Source organism: Alligator mississippiensis, chromosome 13 (genome assembly GCF_030867095.1).
Source record: "Alligator mississippiensis isolate rAllMis1 chromosome 13, rAllMis1, whole genome shotgun sequence".
Taxonomy (NCBI): Eukaryota; Metazoa; Chordata; order Crocodylia; family Alligatoridae; genus Alligator; species Alligator mississippiensis.
Window position 1 is genome coordinate 6,952,063 of NC_081836.1, and position 19,141 is coordinate 6,971,203.

The following is a 19,141-nucleotide window of genomic DNA, read 5'->3' on the forward strand; positions in this document are numbered from 1 at the left end:
CATGACAGGCAGTAGATAGATCCTGTTGTGCATCACACCCCCCCAGGTGAACGAATTGTAGAGGTCTGATGCAAGATTTATTGTAGCCAAAGGAAGTCTTTCCAATCATCAGAGTATTATTAATGCATCAAACCAATTGCTCTTCTTACCTAGTTGGTAGCACACCAAGTGTGCCCATAGACACCTGCGTATTTCAAGCTATATATTCAGAAATATAGGTTGACAAAGCTAGGCTGAAAGTCAAGCCTATAATATCAGTGCCAAGATGTGAAGAGGACATTTTAAATTGTATTTGTCATAAATTATTATAGATCTTTCTGGGCATCTTTTTATCTTTTCTTACTCAAAATTTCGGCACGTTGCTTTTCATGAAATTGGAACTTTCCGTACCCCATGACTAAACTACAGGAAACCCCCGCTTAACACTCTTAATTGGTTCCTGAAAAAAAACGAGCATTAAGCAAAATGAGCATTAAGCGAAACCAAAAGTATCTGACAACCCAAGACGGCGACCGCAATTCTTTTTAATGACCCAAGATGGCAAACGTGAGAGCTATAACAAAACGCGCTGAGCACTAAGTGAAATCAGGTATCAATTTAAAATGAGTGTTATAGCAAAATAGCACTAAGCAAAACAGCGTTAAGAGGGGGTTGCCTATATAACAAACTTACTGCAGCTGTCCAGAGTCAAAGATTGAAGTTGTGCTATTTTTAATATAATAATTTGGTTTCTGATAACATTTAATGTAGGATAATATTATCCAGTTCCCAGATGAGACGGAAGATCTTGTCCTCTGTAAAAGAAGCTGAAAAGTTCAACAGATTTATTCCTTTGTAAATACCCTGCTGGAATACAAAGTATACGTATGCATTACTCTTTTATGAAATACATTTGTTATATGGATTGTGAATTCACAGAGCACATTATCTCTCGTTTAGAGCCAGGCAATAAGTCTTGGATTCCACTCCCGTTCATACCATTGACTAGTGAGATTGCAAGCAAGCCATATATGTCTCCCATGCTTGAACACAGCATTTTGTGGACACTGGCCTGGTTCCTGCTAAGGCCAGAAAATTAAAGATCCATTCCTTGCTCCAACTGAACGCAGTGGGAGTTTTGCCATTGACTTACATGAAAGTAGTATCAGGCCCTTGATGAATATCACACAGAAAGACATTGTGAGATCACAGGACCGCTGGGACACGTTTCAAATGGAAAATGTGAACTCAAGGGGGAAATGAAATCAAGAAACACAAAAAGGTCATTTTAGTCAGTTCTTGATTTATCCAGTTCTGACAGCAGTACTTCACATAACAGAAAACAGCTCAACTTGGCAAGACTCTTTTTTTTTTTTTAAGGGCTTAATTTTAATCTGGGCCTTGATAGATCACCCATAGTCAGGCATTCTGCACTGATGTAAAGGGCTGGTACTACTTGACAGGATGGTCATAAGAATTTTCCATTGTGTAACAGCGTTGTTCAGTGTTCAAAGTTGTTGGGTTTGTTTGTTTTTTCATCTCTTTTGAGATATGCTATAGCTGAAAGCACATCTATTCACTTTAGGGACAAAAAACAGCTTTCACTGGTTTTATTGCCAAAAGCCAGTGCAGCTGAGATGGAGCAGGATTCTGTATTTGCATGGACAATGGGTATGTCTATATTACGATCCAAAGGTATTGCTGCTGTTCATGGAAATATACCCAAGAAAGCTTCAAACTATTTATCTCAGGTACCAGTAACTGTGTAACTGCAAAAGGACAAGGTTCAGAGCGGGGCCCAAAATTCATTGGAGAGTCCGCTATCTAGCCTAGGTGAACCTACACAAACTGCAGTCATATCTTTGACTGTGGTGTCAACAGATGTCATAGGTGTGCTACATGGGGGCCCTCATGAAATTTAATCCAAATTACAGAAGATTGGGAATTCAAATGGGAGTTATTAAACTGCTTTAAACCCACGTGTGGACACTTTTATGATTACAGTGTCCTCAATTCGATTTACTTTGCTTTGCTTCCAAAGTAAGTTATTTAGAAGTACTTTAATTGCAACAGAGCAAATTCACACCAGGGTTTAATGAAATTTAATCTACTCTAAAGAAATGCAGGGTAATTTCCCTGAGTGTCCCTAGAAAGACACTGAATAAATCTCTTCTTCAGAGTTACCTTTCATTTACATTGCAGTTAACTCCTCTTGAGTTAGCTTAGCTCAAGTGAGAACAGAGGGACTGCAGATTCACACTTGCTCTGCACAAAGGGATTGTAGCAGCAGCTGGTGAATTATGTTAACTCGATAAAGCAGCTAACTTGAGCTGAAAGCACCACTACAATCAGGAGAATAGGTCTTCTGTATAGATGAGATTCTGTTTAGTGACAGCACTCAGGCTATAACTGGAGCTAACTCTTCAGTGAAGACAGGGCCCCATTGTGCCATCAACAGAATTACATATTCAATTCCAGTAATTTATGTCCATGCAAATGCACTGGATTTGGATAGGTCACTGAGGGATAGGTTAGGCTGTAGAATATTTATTACCACTGATGATATCCCAGGCTATAAATTGACATAGCCTTTCTCCCAGGAGAAAACCGTTTTTTCATGGGATCCTACAGCAACACACCATTGTCCCATTTTAACTACCTGTGAAGTATGTGGGATAAAATGTGCTAACAGTTTCCTTGTCACCCCTGCCACCACCTCCACCCCCGCAAAAAAAGATATTATGCTGTGACTCCATAAGGTTATTGTGACTCACCAAGCCTGTAGGCTGTGTGCTCTTGCCCACCACATATTGCAGGGGCGAGCAATTATTTTGGGCAGAGGGCCTCTTACTGAGTTTTGGCAAGCCATCGAGGGCCGCATGACAGGCAGCCCAGGGCAGATAAATATTACTTTTCTAAATTTTTTAGGGGCCCCACAGGCTGGATTGAATGGCCTGGTGGGCGGCATCCGGCCCCCAGGCCGCATTTTGCCCACCCCGACCTATTGGGAGAGGAGCAGCAGTGCATTTTGGAAGGGCTATATGTGTAAATGGCTGTGCCTCTCCTGTTTTGATGTGGGTCAAAAATTGGGACAGTCAGGACCACCTCAAATGCTTACTGCCCCAGAAAGAAAAAGCACAGCTTGATCTTTTGAACCCAGGTGGATTTTGTAAAGCAGGAGCCTTGGGGGAAAAATTCTTACAAAATAAGGAAATGTAACATGCAGTCAGAACCGGAGAGTACCATTTAGAGTATAGCATTAGTATCGTAGGTCTGGAAGGGCCCTTGGGAAGTTGTTCAATTCAACCCCCTGCTCAAGGCAGAATTATCTCAGTCTTCAAACTTCTCAGATAAATGTTTGTCAAACTTGTGCTTAAAAACTTCTAGTGATATAGATTCCAGCTTCTTCTAGGGAACTTGTTCCAGTGCTTAAACCATACTCAGAGTTAGATGGTTCTTGCTCATGTATCATTTAAATCACCCTTGTTGCAAATAAAGCCCATTATTTCTTACCCTGTCCCCACTGTCAGGACAAGAATTATATATTTAAAGCACTGTTGCCTAGTTTATAGCACATTAGATTTTTTTTAACTGAAAAAAAAGTCAGTAGGATGATCACCACCATTTGTTCACTGTTTGCACCGGACTTATTTGGGGCAAAACACACCAGTCATGGCATTTTACAATCTATCTGCTGCTCTTGGGCAGTAAAACAGAGCAATTGTGAGAAGCTGCCAATGTTCCCAGGGAGGTTTTAATAGAAATAAAAAATATTCCATGTTTTCACTGAAATCTAACAACAAGCAAAAACACCTCCGTTTAAATAGCTAACGTTTTTGTTTCCCCTCAGCTATAGTTTTGGAGCAATCTTAGCAAGGCAGACCAAGTAAATCCCAAAACAGTGCTTCCACTGCTCTCTAGGACCATCCCACTGCAGACAGGCTTGCCACATGAATATTCACAAGAGTGGTCTCGCTGGCTTCAAAGGGACTGCAATCTGTGCTGAATGTTGGCCGTTTTATCTCAAATCATGTAAGCATTTCTGTCTTCCCGATTTTTCTTTCTTCCTGCTTTTTCTTTCTTAAACGTACCTCCCTGGATATCAATGGAGAGACATAGAGTTAAATGTAAATCTAATACCTTAAGTAAATAAAATTCCCCCCACTTCAATAAACTGTCAGTTCTTTTCCCCGCATTTTTTGGACTACCCTTCATTTCCGTACCAGAAAGTTGTTACATTTGTTACCAATCCAGAGACTGAGTCATTCTTGTTCAAACCAGACAGTAGGCTCTCTGTGCAATTTTGCTCTCCCCTTCAGAACTGTTGGACTGAGACGAAAATTGTAATGCCAGGTTGCCTCCCACAGCTCCGCGTCTAAAAATATCGCTGTAAAAATACACAGAGGTGCTAAATGCTGCCAAGTGGCAAACGAACCTTCTCTGAACTGTGACTGGCTTCAGATGCCGTATATTCAGGCAGATTCTTAAATCTAAAGAGAGTTCTTCTTTTCCTCCGTTAGGAAGATTATATTTCTTCCTCTTCCCAAAATGACCCCTCCTGACAGCATTATGTCATGCAGTGGTAGTCAGATGCCATGGTTCATGTGGAGTAATTTCACATTTAAAAGGTTAGAAATACAAAGGAGGGTTGTTTTTTTCGGGGGTGCAGGGTTGCTTTTAATGTTAACACTCTTTCTGAAGGTGTCTGTGGTGTAATGGTCCAAGAACAGAGCTGGCATTCAGAAGAGGTGGTTTCTAGTCCTGCCAGCTCTTGATTTCTGTTATGCAAAGAATCTCGTACACCAACATTTTCTAATGCGCCTGCCTAACACTAGGCAGCTAGATCCATACTTAAGCACCAAAGATACAGATGCTCGTCTTTGCAAAAGTCAGGAGCACAAGAAGCTCCCGCTATTATTATTTGGTGGCAATATCTTTAAAAGCATCTAAGAGACTTAGCTCATTGTGTGGTGTCAGGGTTGACTGTAGTTTGACTAAGAAGTTAGATCACGGATTTGTATTGGATGGTTTGGATAGGGATGGTCATGCCTCAGAAGCAAGGTTGGACTAGACCTAGGGAGGTCCCTTCCAGCCCTGCTTCTCCCTGAGTCTATGACTTTCAGTAGGATTTGAGGCAGGCAATTATTTTGGGCAAAGGCCACTTACTGAGTTTTGGCAAGCCATCATGGGCTGCATGACAGGCAGCCCAGTGCAGACCAATATTAATTTTCTAAAATTTTTAAGGGCCCCGTGGACTGGACAGAATGGCCTGGTGGGCCGCATCCGGCCCCTGAGCTGCATTTTGCCCACCCCTGATTTAAGGTCATAAATCACTTGGGTTCTTCTGGAAAGCCTAACTTAGATGCTTACATGCCTTTTTAAATTTTCCTAAACACCTACTTTACCACATTGACAGTGCTCCTCTACCTGGTCTGGATGTCCTTTGAGAATTTCTCCACTAGTCTGTCAAGGTTCTTTGGGTAGACATAATCTCTTTTATTAGACCAACTAAATAGTTGGAAAAATTGTTCTTTGCAAGCTTTCAGGCACAAACACCCTTCTTCAGGCCTGCCAGCCCCCTTCTACCTGCATGTGACAAAGAACTTTATCTGCCTAGGTCCTTAGGCCAGCAGGGGCGTTTGTACACGTCATGGTTTTTGCCCTTTCCTGCAACAGCGTGACTGTCTGCACAGACTACAATCGACAACCTCTCCAGCCTTTTACAGGCATCATTATTTTGGGCCACTAGATGGCTTCCTAATCCAACAGATAGAAACTTGAAGCCTCATATGAAGTAACTCTTGGGTTTAGGTCGGTTAAAGTCTGCAGTTTTTCTCATTGCTGGTTCACAAAAAATATGCTGTCATAAGAACATTGTCACACAAAAAAAAAAGCAACGGGTTCCAGCACAGCCAGATACACCACTGGGGGAGAAAAAGAGAGTGGGGAACAACCTCCTTGAGGTTTTTGTTCTGCCTTGATGAGATGAGGCTTAATAGTTGCAGCCACAATTATTAACTGTGCAAAAGAAGCAGCTCCTAGTGCAAACGTAGCAGGCAGAACCTCTTCACCAGAGCCACCACTGTTTGCTTACCAGTGCAATCAGCAATGTCAGGGGACCGGATTACAACACATTTACCCCTTACCTACTTACGCCACGTGCTGGGTAGCCTTGATGGGACCTTCCTGTGTTGCAACCCAGCCATGGAACTGGACACAAGACTTGGACAAGCAAAGGGCAATGGATGTTGTGGGATGAGAGAGACTCTGAGCCCCCACCCCAGCCTGGCTTTTCTATTGCCCTGACCCTCAAGGGTGGCAATAGTCATTTTGACATCTGTGCTGAGAACATCTGGCCAACGGACTGAAAACTTCAAACCAATAAAGCACAAGGGCAATGGCAATAGATTTTGGTTGTCACCAGCCTGTGCTGGATGAGGACCAGCAACCAGAAGTGCAAGGTGCTGTGTCAGGGAAATAGAATAACAGAATCATAGACAATGAGGGTCGGGAGGGACCTCCGCTAGTCCGGCATTTCTCTACCTGTGGCTCACGACCCAAAAGTGGGTCACAAGAATATATGAAAGGCTTGCGAACAAACTTTTAAAACGGATCAACAAGCTTGAAAGGGGCTCCTGATGCCCTCCCACCCCACACACTGGAAAGCTGAGCCCTGGGGGCAGCGAGTTGGCAGTGAGGGGCCCTGGGACTGGCCATCCATGTTCACAAATGTGTCCCGGTACCCAAAAAAGAAACCACGGATCTAGTCCAACCCCTGCTCCAAGCGGGACCATCCGCAATGGGGTGAAGTCTCCTGGGTGCACCTGAAGCTCTTAGGCAGGCAGTCCCCTCCACCCAGGAGGGCTTCTGCTTTGCCCCTGCCTGCCTGCCTGCCTGCCATCGGGGCGGGGAGAGGTGGGCTGCAAGAGCAGCAAAGCCCGGCGCGGCCCCGGCTCGCCGCAGCCCGGGGAGGATGAGCCCGCGCGGGTGTTTCCGTGCGTGGCTCCGGGGGAGGGCAGAGCAGAGGCAGCCACTCACAGAAACAGTAGTGCAATCTCCCCAACACTTTCACTGTCAATCAGGCTTAATGGGGTATAAAAAAAACCTCCCCAGCGCCGGGGCGGTGACAGGCAGAGAGAGCGATGGGGAGACGGGACTAGGAGCAGTGCCCAGCTCCCGCCAGTGCCAAAAAGCCTCTGTAGCTATTTCTATATCTATATATTAAAGAAAAAAGAGGGGGGTGAAAAAAAACCAACCTTACACTGAATAGACCCTTTCTTAAACAGAAACTCCTGGCAATCCTCTCTCTCTCCTTTAAGCCATTTCCTGAGTCTCAGAATAGGAGGGAGCTGCCTGCGGGCTGACGTTTGGACACAGGCGGCTCGCTTTGATTTTTCTTCTTCTCTGGTTTTGGTTTTTTTTTTTTTTGGTTTTGGGGGGTTTTTTCCTCCAAAACCTAAGCCCCTGCCCGTCGGAAGCTGGATGTGAGCCGGGCCCCTGGGGAGGGGGCGCTGCCTCCCGCGCACCTGGGTGCTTGCCACCCAGCCCGGCCGTCCCGGGCTACCTGCCCGCCGCAGGGGACGCGGCTGGGTGGTCTGCGGCCCCGGGATCTTTCCAGCTGGAGGTTTTGCTTTTGTGCTTGTCTTGGTTTTTTGCACGGGAGGATGGGCTGGAGGTGGCTGGGCGCCCTGCTGCTGCTCCCGGTGCAGCTGCTGTGGCTGGCGGGGAAGGCGGCGGCGTGCCTGGTGCTGCCGCCCCGGCTGCGGGACCTGTCCCGGGAGAGCGTGCTCATCACCGGCGGGGGCAGAGGCATCGGCCGCCACCTGGCCACGGAGTTTGCAAAGCGAGGAGCCAGAAAGGTGAGGGGCGTGATGCCAGGCTCGGGTGGGGGGCATTGCACAGGTGCGGGAGTGCCTTGCACAGAAGTGACTCCAAGCGCCTTGCCACGCGCTGCGGCTGCTCTGCCGGGACGGGTGCTAGGAGCTCTCATGGAAGGGGGGACGTGGGCAATGGGGGGCTCTTGAAGGCAAGGGGGTGTGGGGGGTACACCTTGTATTTCCCAGCGCAGCCCAGTCTGGGAGCAGAGCTGTGAAGCCAGGGGAGGGGTGAGAAAGTACTGGAGAGGCTTGTTGGTTTCTGAAAAGCTGTTCTTGTTAGCATTTATATAGTGGCACATGATCAGGAGGACGCTGTGGCTTCGCTCTCCAGGTCCCTTGCTGCCTTCCCCAACAGCGTCCTTTATTGGCATGCAAAAAAACTAGACCTCTTGGCTCCAAAATGATACCTTCTGTTAAACCAACTGGAAAATGGCAAGAAAAGTGTCCTTTTCTTGCAAGCTTTCGGGATCCAAGTCCCTTCGTCAGGCTCTGGGAAAAGCGCAGATGGCACAAGATGGACAAGGTTCTTTGGGTCCTTCGACCAACGCGGCTAAACCGACACCTGATGGTACGAGATGGCTCTTTATTGAGCCATCTACAGCCAGCTGCTGCTCTTGGTTACTCCATTGCTAGCCACTGGGAGAGGGCAGATTATGGATGGCCCCTCCGTGTTGTCCAAGGTGGTAGTGAAGCCAGCTGCATTGCTCCCTCAAGATTGAGTGCAGTTTCAAGAGAGCATATACAGACGAGGTCCTTTGGGTAAATGCAATATCTTTGATTAGACCAATGCAAATCATTGGAAAACTTCTTCTTAGCAAGCTTTTGGGCGCCAAGTTTTCCTGTCTTCCACTGCCTTGCTCTGAGACAAATTCTTTGGGTAAATGTGATATCAAAGCCTCTTTTTCCATGCAATGTGGTGCTCTTATAAAGGATGCAAACCCTCTGGTGACGTAGCAGCGTTCTCTACTTTTATGCTTCGCTTGCAGATAACAGGAAAAAAAACTCAAGAGGGGTCTTAAAAAAAATGCACATTGTGAAGGCAAAAAAGACAGCAGATGCAGAAGAGATAAATATTCTATTTTTTGGCTCTTCCGTCTCCCATTGCAGTTAATTGCTTCAGATAGTTGTGTGCCTGAAATGATCTGTTATAATTAATCTTTCCGCGGCGATTCAGATGTGTGGTACAGTATATATCCATGATAGCCCTATTAAAAAAAAAAAAAAGAAACCCCTTCACCCATGGTGGGAAATTCAGAGGTCACAAATTGTTGCACGAAGGGGAGCAGAAACCATGACATGAAGAGTCAGGTTCGAGTTGTGGATGCCCGGTGTATCTGGACAGATCCAACACTGCGCCTGTGCACACAGGCATAGTGGCAGCGTTATAGAGGTAGGCGGCGATATACACCATCTATTTGAGATTAGTATCTTCTCACAGACAGGTTAGTTGATACAGCTAGTGTATAAGTTGCACATGACAATTAAACTGGGATTGGCTATCATTTTAGATCCAATTTTTGGCAGGGACAGGTTTGTTCAGCCCACACGAGGTACTTCTAAACAAAGTCTATGTGACGGTACAAGGGAATACCGCAAGAGCTACGTCTCCCCAAGATGCGTTTTTAAAAAAAAAAATTGGTGACACTAAAGCATCTTTAATGCTAAAATGTGACGTTTCCAGTTGGCACGCTTGCGAGTGGTGCAAAACAGATTTACAGCGTGCACACATCGGAGTGGCACTTGTGAAAAGCGCTGGCTTGATGGCGCTGGCAAGTGACATCTTACCTACAAGACAGAAACAGCACAGGCATTGAGAAAACCCTCCTCTTCCCCTCCGTACTTCCACTGTCCAGCCAGTATACTTCAAATTGGATGGGACAGGTCATGTCTCAGACAATTTCCTTTAACTCTATTCCAGTCTCTTCATTCATTCATTTGTTGGCCTCTCTCTTTTGACGTTGGCAACAAGGGGATGAATTAGTGCCAGTTGCAGCCAAGGTTTTAGTACATTAGCACCTGTCTACTAGGTTTTGGACTGAGACCCCATGACCATCAGGTAGTAAGATATTTGGGTATTAGCGATCCAGGCAGAACACGTGCCACGGATATCTCACAGATAAAAACCTTTGTCTTCCACTATTTGTGTCCCAAAGCCTTTCTGATGCGGTAGGGGGAAGGTTTTCAAACTCCACATTTCAATCAGCAGATGGCCCAGTGTAAAGGGAATTAGGACTGAAGCATATTTGAAGCGCTAATGCTGCTTCTCCCATGACGTGTCCAATTTCAGAACAGTTGATTGCAAAGGTCAGTTTATTTATATTTGAGGTTTATCTCGACTACTGGTCAGGTCTCCTGAGAGCAGGTTTTTCTTTTGTTTTCAGTTGCTAATTGGTTGCCTGGAAAACTCAGAAGATTGGGTATGCTATTGGCTGCGACTTAGACTGGTTAACTGCATAATTAGATTCAGTTGAGCAAGAGAGCAAAACGGCGTTTGCAGGCTTATGTCAAACTCAGCCGTTGGCTGTATTGCGACACATGCAGCTTTCAGTCGTGAGCCACAGACAACATGGAAAAAAAAAGCCTCAGAGTTTGATCTTGATTTCGGTTTATGGAGTTGAGCACTTGTGTGCCTAGCCTATAAGAATACAGGTCTAATTTGTCATTGAGCTGTTTCCTAACCAGGCCTTGAAATGGAAGTGTTATTGATGTAATATTGGGAATTTCAAGCTCCCTGGACATAACGCCCCAACAAGAGAGCGAACTCATGCAGTTGTAGGGGGTGTAGGTTGTAGCCATGTTGGTCAAAGGACGGAGGCAGAGAAGTCAGCAGGGACATAAGAGCTGGATGGCTGAGTTGAATCATTCATTGATGGTTACGGTTAGCCGGTATTGCATAGTTCCTTTGGTTCAACCTCCTGCATCAGTATCCAGTGGACAAGTCTCATCGTAAATCTGGCCAGCCTGTTTTTGATCATCGCCAACAATGGAGCCTTGACAATTGCACCGGGTGTTGCTCTGTTGTTGATTCATCCTTTCATTTCAGGCATTTTTCTTGATGCCTGACTTCTCCATTTCTAATTTTAAGTTACTCTGTTGGTGGTTTATTTATTGAAACCAAGCCGTGACTAAACACACGAGGAGTTATTCTGACCTGATACATCCTGGAATGTTTATCACTGCCAAAAACACAATTAAAGCTAACAACAACACAACGAGATACGGTTACAACGGAGAGACGGCCTCCAACCACACTCCCTTCCTGCATCCTGATTTTGGGGATGGAGTGGCGGCTCCTCAAACAGTTGATTTTCACTGAGTGCTGCCTTGATTAGCACAAAGCCTGAGCTCAGATAAGATCAGGAGCATTCCCCCAAAGGGCCTTAATTATTGCAATTTTCCTTTGCTGCAGTTTTGTCAATTCTTTCTGTTTTGAGGGTTGGGGTTTTTTTCTTAGTAGTACGTATAGTTTAGTTTTTAAAGCCTTTCTAGGTAGGCCTGCCCTTATCTTGTCCTCCAGCAGTGTGCTGTTTGCTTCTTTTAGCAATTGTACTTGCTGTACAATGAACCGATAGGGGATGGCTATCAGGGAAGGAGAAAAAAAACTCTTGCTTGATAGCATAAATCAACTGTCACCAAGAAAGACACCAGAAACTCCCCATCTCACGTGGTACATGTTTTTTACAGCTGTGACCTCATTGCACCAGGACTTGGATCTAGACAGTTATATCATTTAAGTCTGCAAAATACTATTAACCTTAATAACAGCATGGTGGGCAGCTGTGAAATGCCACACACACATGCAAACACAAGGGTAATTACCAGTGGATAGCGGGGGGGGGGGGGGGGGGGAAATAACTCAGAAGATAACTTGCAAAGTTTTGCTGTAAAAATGGAACCTGACTGTAGGACAGGCTTTTCTTTCATCCTTCAAACACCTTGTCTGGCCTAAGAAGTAGCACTGAAGTATTGACAAAATGCCAAGTCTAATACTGGAAATACTACTAATGTATCCTTGTTGGAGGTGCGTGGCAAGTGGATGGTTTTTAGGCACGTAATTTCCACTGCTTCTCATGGAAGTTCAGGTATCTTGCCTCATCTCAGTATTTTGACTGCACTTGTGGAGGCTACACAGGTTGAGTCAGAGATCTCTCTCAGAATAAAGAGCCTGCCATCAGATGCTTAATCAAAGCATTTTAATCTGTCACAGGAACAGACAAGCTTCATGGGCGGTAACCTTGCTCAAAAGACAACCAATAGCCCAGGAGGACAAAGACGTGAACTTTGAGATATGGAGGGACCCCCCCTTTTCATGTTTAATTGTATTGGGAGGGCTGATCTTGAATTCCCAAAATAATCTAGGTTTTGTTGCTTCCTGTTTCAAACCATATTTTAATCTCTTCTGCATGCCTACCTGTGTGTTTGTGCACAGCCAGACCACAGTCATCAACGGGATCTCTGAGGCTACTGCAATATTGGGCAAATTTAACTGCGTGTTAAATGTGGTTTATAAGTGCTTATAATTCGCACAGATGAGAGAGACAGAGAGAGTAAGAGTTTACCACCTCTAGAGCAGATCTTTCTAGCATGAGGAACAGAGTTGGTTTTCTTAACAAAAAGAGGGAGGAGTTGATTCTCCTTGAAACATAACTCACCCTCTTGGGTGCATTTGTTCCAAGCCATGCGATCTGACACTGTGAAGTCAAAAACTATGTAAGAGCATTGTTTATAGAAAAAAAATGATCATTTCGATCCACGTGTGCATGCTGCATCTGTACCTGGAAAGAGTATTGTGCAACCAAGCATTCAGCTAGCTTTATATGTAAATATTTCTGAAAGAGCACCCAGCATATGTGTTTTGAGATCATCAAGACAACCGCTATCAATAAATACTTTGCACTGATTACTTTGATTGCTCTGCAGAAAACATAGGAGGACACTAGGACAGCTGGTCAAAGTCCATATATAAGGGTGGAGTTACACTAGAAACCTGCCAGGCTGAAATTACATATCTGACCCATGTCAAAAAAAACTAAACAGAGATGGTAGTTTGGGGAAAAGCTTGGAATACAAGGAATTTATTTAACAGACTGTAAATACGCAGGTAACATGGTGTTTGTCCATCATTCAATTATTACTTTGCGTTCCATGAAGCTGCCCTTTTTTGCAACCATGGAAGTGAATAAAGCATAGGAACTGGATGTTTTCAGGGATTTTCCCCAAGGCTGGCCAAAACATCCAAACATATCATTAAGTATTGAATCCAGCCCAGGTTAGTAGTCACTAAGAATTAGTTATTAGATGGCTCATTTGAGATCAGTAGGTGAGCAGACATAAGCCACTCATTGTATATATAACTCTCACTGAGTGCTTGAGATGCAAGAATAAGGTTTGCATTAGCCAGAATGGATTATTTTTTTCTTGGCTGGGTTACTGTTAGGGACGACCGGTCCAAAGGTAGCGCTGGGGAAGACTGGCTGTAGAGCATCTACTCCGGGATGAAAGCACTGCCATTTACATTTTAGGTTAAGTCGGGACTTCCAAGAATTGCACTCATCCCAGATCTGCTTTATATTGTATCTAAAACAGTACAAAAGCAATAAGCAGATAAAGTCATATCTTTGGCTCAGCAGGTTTTTCATAGGCTGGAAGTTACACTTGCTTCTGGTCTTTATATCCCCTCCGCTTTTGTCCATTATGCTTAAACATTGCAAACTTGTTCCTGTAACACTTTTACAGCCGTCAGTACCCTTAGGGCTGCTGAAAAATAGTCTGGCTTTTGAATAATCTTTTTCACTTCTTGTCAAGCAGCCTATTGCATGGAGAATGGTTGTTAAATTTAATTAATGCGATTGGTTTTCTTTTCCCATAAGCTCGTTGTTGCAGGTTCTGAGCATATTGCCTAACTCTTGACCAGCTCCTGCACTTGTGGGTCGTGTATGAATGTTTGTCCACTATGTCCACCTTCAGACATTTGCTTTTGATGTTCCCTACTGTCTTGGCCAACTTACAGCTTCTTAATAGAGGGGCTCCCTACAGTCTTCTGAGGGGTTTCTTCTCTATGAAAGTTGTATAATCACAGCAGCTTTGTTAATCTGCTACCTGTTGGCAGCTATCTTTCCCCTTGATCCATGAACTTAGAGATGGGGAGAAGAACACCTGCTTCAAGTCCCAAGCGTGGATGGCATCTAGCTTTCTGACCTGGACTAGTGCCAAGGCCAGCAGCTTGAATAAATGCTGAATGGCAGAGTTTCTGGCTGGCAAGTGTAGCCGGAAAAGTGTCGGATATCAGGCCAGTTGGCTTTGGGGATGTGTACAAGGAGATCCGCCCAAGTGTGAGGGGCAGCATGGAGGCTGAATTTTCAAACAAGCGCATGCGGATGCTGGAGCCTGGCATCACGGGCTAACAAGATGGGAGTCAATCTGAGCAGCGACTGGGAGATTATTATTTAGGGCAGGGACGGGCCCCTCTAAACAAAAGTAAGGAGCTCACGGAAAGGGGGGGAATGAAGGAAAAGATGCAAAGAAAAGCAGGGGGGTGGATAGACCTGCTCAGAGTGCTAGGTGAAGAAAGTCATCCTCATCTTGTAAGAGAGATGGGGGAGCTGCATGCTTGACCTTTTTTTCACAGCTGAAAAATGAAGATTGGTTTGATCTGAGCTTTGGACTGTGCTTTTTTTAATGGGCCCATCTGTCTCTGGTTGAGCTGTGTGTTTCTGCCACCTTCCAAAGACATGTAAACATGCTCCCCACCTGTGTCCATTGTGCTCAGGTCTGGAGTCTGGCATAGTCTAAGGAAAAGTTGACTCAGACTTGCCAAACTGTTTTCATAAAACACTAAAGTATATACATGGCTTTTACTGCATCATAAACAAGCTGTTGAGCTAATGCCTAATTAGTCTGGCACAGCAATTTGCTTTAAGAGCGACCTTAAGCCCTGCCTGCATTGCTCAGCGTTGCAACTGGAAGATCCAGAAGGGATAAAAGTTCAAGCAGGCTTCCTTCCCCAGTCTCCTTTTCTCCCTGGGTTTCTGGTGAGCAGAAGGTGTCTGGACCACTTTGGGCTGAACCCAAACAGCCCTTCTAGTGTTGTAGGGAAGGAAGGGAGGAGGAGGAGGAGGAGGGGAATGGACTGGCTAGAAGACAAACTTAGCTGTGCAAGGCAGGTGTGCAGTCTTTTGACCTAGAAGCAGTGCCAAGTTCAAGTTCCTTCTACACACCTTCATGGCCCCTGACAGCTCCACCCTTCCCTGCTCCTCTGTTCCCTCTTCATCAGGTCATCCTTTCTCCTCTGGAAGTGATGACATCTTTGACCACATAGTAATCCACTTCTTGCACAGGCACCTCCATGCTTTCTTCTTCCCTCCCCTATCCAAGGAAACTCCCTTTCTGAACTCATCTGCTCCATCCCTCTGCTCCTTAAAATCCCTTTTAAGTCACCCTTAGGATTCCCTCCTGTGGAGTTGGTAAAGGACATACACTCCCGGTCCAATGCTCTGCTTGTTTGCATGCCAGATAAGTGCCTAATTAGCTCAGCTGCATAACATGATGCCCATCACAGTTTTCTTTCCTTTTGCCCTTATTATAATGCATCCATTATCTGCACATTGCTTAAAGCCATTTAGATGCATGGCATCTTTTGGACCCACTGGCTGCTTTGTAATGTAACCATGCTCCACTTTGCTGCATTATAATTGGCACCAGGAAGGGTGAAGGGGGAGCAGGTGTCAAAAGGCTGCCATTAAAACCCTTGCAGGTGATAGAAGCCTATTTAGTGCCAGAGCTGCTAATAGCACAGCCCTGACCACAGCTGAAATGGGTTACTCTGTATTTAATGAGCACAGCTTGCTTGAAGTTTGCTAAGTGCATGGTCTTTTTTCAGACCTGGTTCTTTGGGTAAATGCAATCTCTTGGTCTTTTTTCAGGCCCATAAGTGTGCATTTAGAGTATATTTGTCATCCTGCTAGGCTGGTGAGAGCATAAAGTCCCTTATCCCTAAGACCATAGGCACATGTACTTCTGAACAGACAAGCATTATAAATCCCCTCCATGCTGGTGGAGGGCACAAGGGATTTAGGGGAGAGGAGACCCATACCAGCCTTGTCCACTGGATTCTGTCTATCCCAACTGAGCTAAGCTTTCCAGCCCATTCAAGCTCTTGCTAGTGCTCTCCTCCCCAAAACTGCTTTTCCCCTGCAACTCTTATAATCCAGGGGTTGCTTTTTCCTACATAGAGTCAAGCTAATCTCTCAATAGCTGCTAGGGTGCACACCAATTTTTTCTGCGCACCAGAGCTCCTTGGTTTCAAAAGCAGGGTCATACTACCCAGGCCTCCCTTTTTATCCTGTTGTAGGCTAGGTCCTGCCTCCTGATTGGTTTTCCTGGAGCATGTGATTGCCACAGCGTCCTAGCTTTTCCCAAAGCATCAGTTAACCATTTCCTTGCTCTGAGGTTCATAGACCTCAACACAGTCACACTTTTGCTTTGATACCTACATAAGATCAGCAGACCAACAACAGCTGGGCTGGGGGAGACAAAGGAAGCATGAGATTAAATTATTTAGATCCAACAAGTCTTGTCCAGAGGCACCATTTGATCTATCACAAACCTTACATTTCCCCTCTTCCTTCGTCTTCTTCCATCCCCACAATGTTACAAGTCATATTGGTTGCAGTCATAAAAAGGAGGGTGACGAAGAGGAGGAGGAAAGAAGAGTCTGTGGATGTATTTGGAGGAGCTAAGTTCTGAGTCCATCATCCCCCTTCCAAAAGGGAACACATAAACCAGTACACCAGCATCTAAAGTGGGTTTCACATGTTAGGACTGAGGGATTTAGTCTATAAAATCCCCTGGTAAGACAGGAAAGTGTTGCTGCCCCTCTTTTGCAGATGGAGAAACTGAGGCATGAGAGTCAGTTCCAGGGGAGGGGCTCAAAGAAGAAAGAAAGAAAGTTTATATTCCTCTTGACCTGTCTACAATCCTAATAAAACTCTGATGTCTTCTCAAGCCAATAGTTTGAAATATTGAGTGGTGATTTCCTTCAGAAAGCCAATCCCTTTTCTGGTTCTAGAGCCAGGTGGCCCCTATCAACTTGCTTTTAAAGTAATTTTTTTTTTTTTTTTTTTTGCTTCTGCTTCTAGACTGCATTAAATATACAAATGTGATACTTGTAAGTTTGGAGGATAGATTTAGGAAGGACTCCAGGTAGGCAAGGGAGCAAGTCCTCAAAGATCAAGAGCCGCTCAGAGCTAGCCACCGAGAGAGAGCAAACATTGGCTTGTTCTCCATAAGGCTGCAAATCTCAGGGTTTATTATCAGGAATATAAAGCAGAAGTGATCAGTTGGGTGTTCTGAGTCTGCCGCAGGCTCTTCTCTTCAAAGCATCATATCAACACATTGGAGATTTGCACAAGTCAGACCCAGGCAGTGCCAGATCAATTGGCTGATAGCACTGACGCCAGCAGAAAAAGGTCAAATCCATAGTTTGACCTCTGTCCTGGTAAGGATTAAATTGATTCTAATTAATACACTTGAGAATAGATGGGTACCTTGGCAGAGTTTATAACAAATGTAAATGGCTCATCCTTTTAGGTTAGCCATAAATTATACATAATTAACTAAGCATCCTGCCAGCAGCTACCCTACCCTTGCTACCTTAAGTACGGTGCATTGACAACATTGCAACGGCACTCACTTGGTGGAGTTAACGGGGGGCTTTGTGCGTTTTAACCTGGCCTGAGCAAATGCCTCCGAACCGCACTTAGCAAGAAAAAGAAGTCGTTTCAGTGGCACAAGCACAGCTCTGCTAAAGTCAGTTGAGCTGCAGCTCTCCAGGGCAAAATGTTAATTCATTGCTTTACACACTGACAAGATGCCGATATAAATTTAGTGCTCAAAAAAGGGTTGATCCTTGCAGATCGAAGTCCCCCTAGCACAGACTGAATGTAGCATAGGCCGAGGTGGTACGGGTCACTTCTGGCTGACATGTTTCAACCCTGACCAGATGAGACCACCTCTGTAAGTTTGGGCCCATTCAATTTATATTCGTTCCCTAGGCCAATGCCAGTGTCACTGGCATTCGTTATATAGGTTTGGGGTTTCTTTACAAGTCCGCTTGCTAGTAACTGGACCAAAATCCCGTTTTCATTTCCTACAGCGCACTGAATGCCACCATCAGATATGTAACAACTTTCAAGCCCGTCAAAATTGCATTAATTTTTAAAAGTCTTCATCAGCGCCCACAATTCACAAGTCACCGCTGAACTAAATCAATACAATTGTCTCCTTTTTTTTTTTTCAATATGCCTTCTGGTTGCTCAGCCTTCAGGGTATGCTCAAAAGATGCTTTCAAGCCTTTCTTCACCACTGTGGGTGTAAGGGAAACTTTTATTTTAAATGAAACCTGAGATTATCAGGGAATCACTGGACTCCAGGAGCTGGGGTTGGAAAGCAAGCCTCAGCTATCACAAGGCTTAAGAAAAGATCACAAAGTCAGCAAGGGAAGAGGCTGCACGGTTCATTTTTCCTTGCCCTCACAAGGAACAGACAATGCTGGTGCTAAAGCTAAACACTAACAAAAAGCACATCATCAAATCTTTCCAGCTTGGAGATTAAATGAGTGCTTTTCTTGGATCTGGGATTTTTAACCTCCCTGCTAATAGTAAACAGAGACGCCCACCCCCGTGATTGGAATAGGCACCGAATGACTTGGCTGACTCCAGATTTGAAGAGGGAACGGGAAACACGGAGATCCAGCTTTAGCAACTTGGAGCTCGGTTGAATATGTGCTCACAAGCTACCCTGCTCCTTCCCTTCCTCCCTCCTCCCCGCCAAAAAAAATCCACAGAGAGAACAGACACTCCACATTATTGCCTGAAAAGGAGATGTCACGCTTCTGCATGAAATGTTAAAGGAATGGCCTCTTCTAGAAAGCAAATTTACACTCAGTAATTCACTTTATTTCACATATTACAGGCCAGCTGATCCACCTACTTGTTCTCCTCTCTGCCTTAATAGAGCAGGGTAAAATCCTGCAACGATGAATTGTCAGAAGTGGTGGTGGAGCATTTCCCACATTTCTGTGTAACCGGGGACCTGGCATCCCTGCATGAGGCTCTTGATTTGGGGTTGCAGGACATCTTGCCTGTGTGTAAAGTGGCAGGATGCAAGTTTGCTCTTGCTGGTTTGAGGCCAGGCACAAAAGAGATTCCTCTGTGTATTATGTGTATTATGCCAGTGTTTAAATGCATAGTTTATGGAGGTGGAAGGATGTTTAGCTCTTTAAAAGC

The 19,141-nt window shown here is 44.9% G+C and overlaps 1 protein-coding gene and 1 long non-coding RNA gene across 2 annotated transcripts in view; one reads left to right on the forward strand and one right to left on the reverse strand.

The window, feature by feature from the left end:
* Positions 1-3,714: 3,714 nt before the first annotated feature.
* LOC109280263 (uncharacterized) lies at positions 3,715-9,321 on the reverse strand. The gene is made up of 2 exons (XR_002086513.2): positions 8,029-9,321; positions 3,715-4,074 (listed from the first exon to the last, which is right to left on the reverse strand). It is a non-coding gene; the product is annotated as an uncharacterized LOC109280263 (long non-coding RNA).
* The window catches only part of DHRS3 (dehydrogenase/reductase 3), a 29,055-nt gene continuing 16,931 nt past the window's right edge, over positions 7,018-19,141 (forward strand). Inside the window, exon 1 of the mRNA XM_006264470.4 lies at positions 7,018-7,838. Within this exon, the coding sequence (XP_006264532.1) occupies positions 7,644-7,838 (195 nt within the window). The 5' untranslated portion in view covers positions 7,018-7,643. The remainder of the gene's footprint in view (positions 7,839-19,141) is intronic.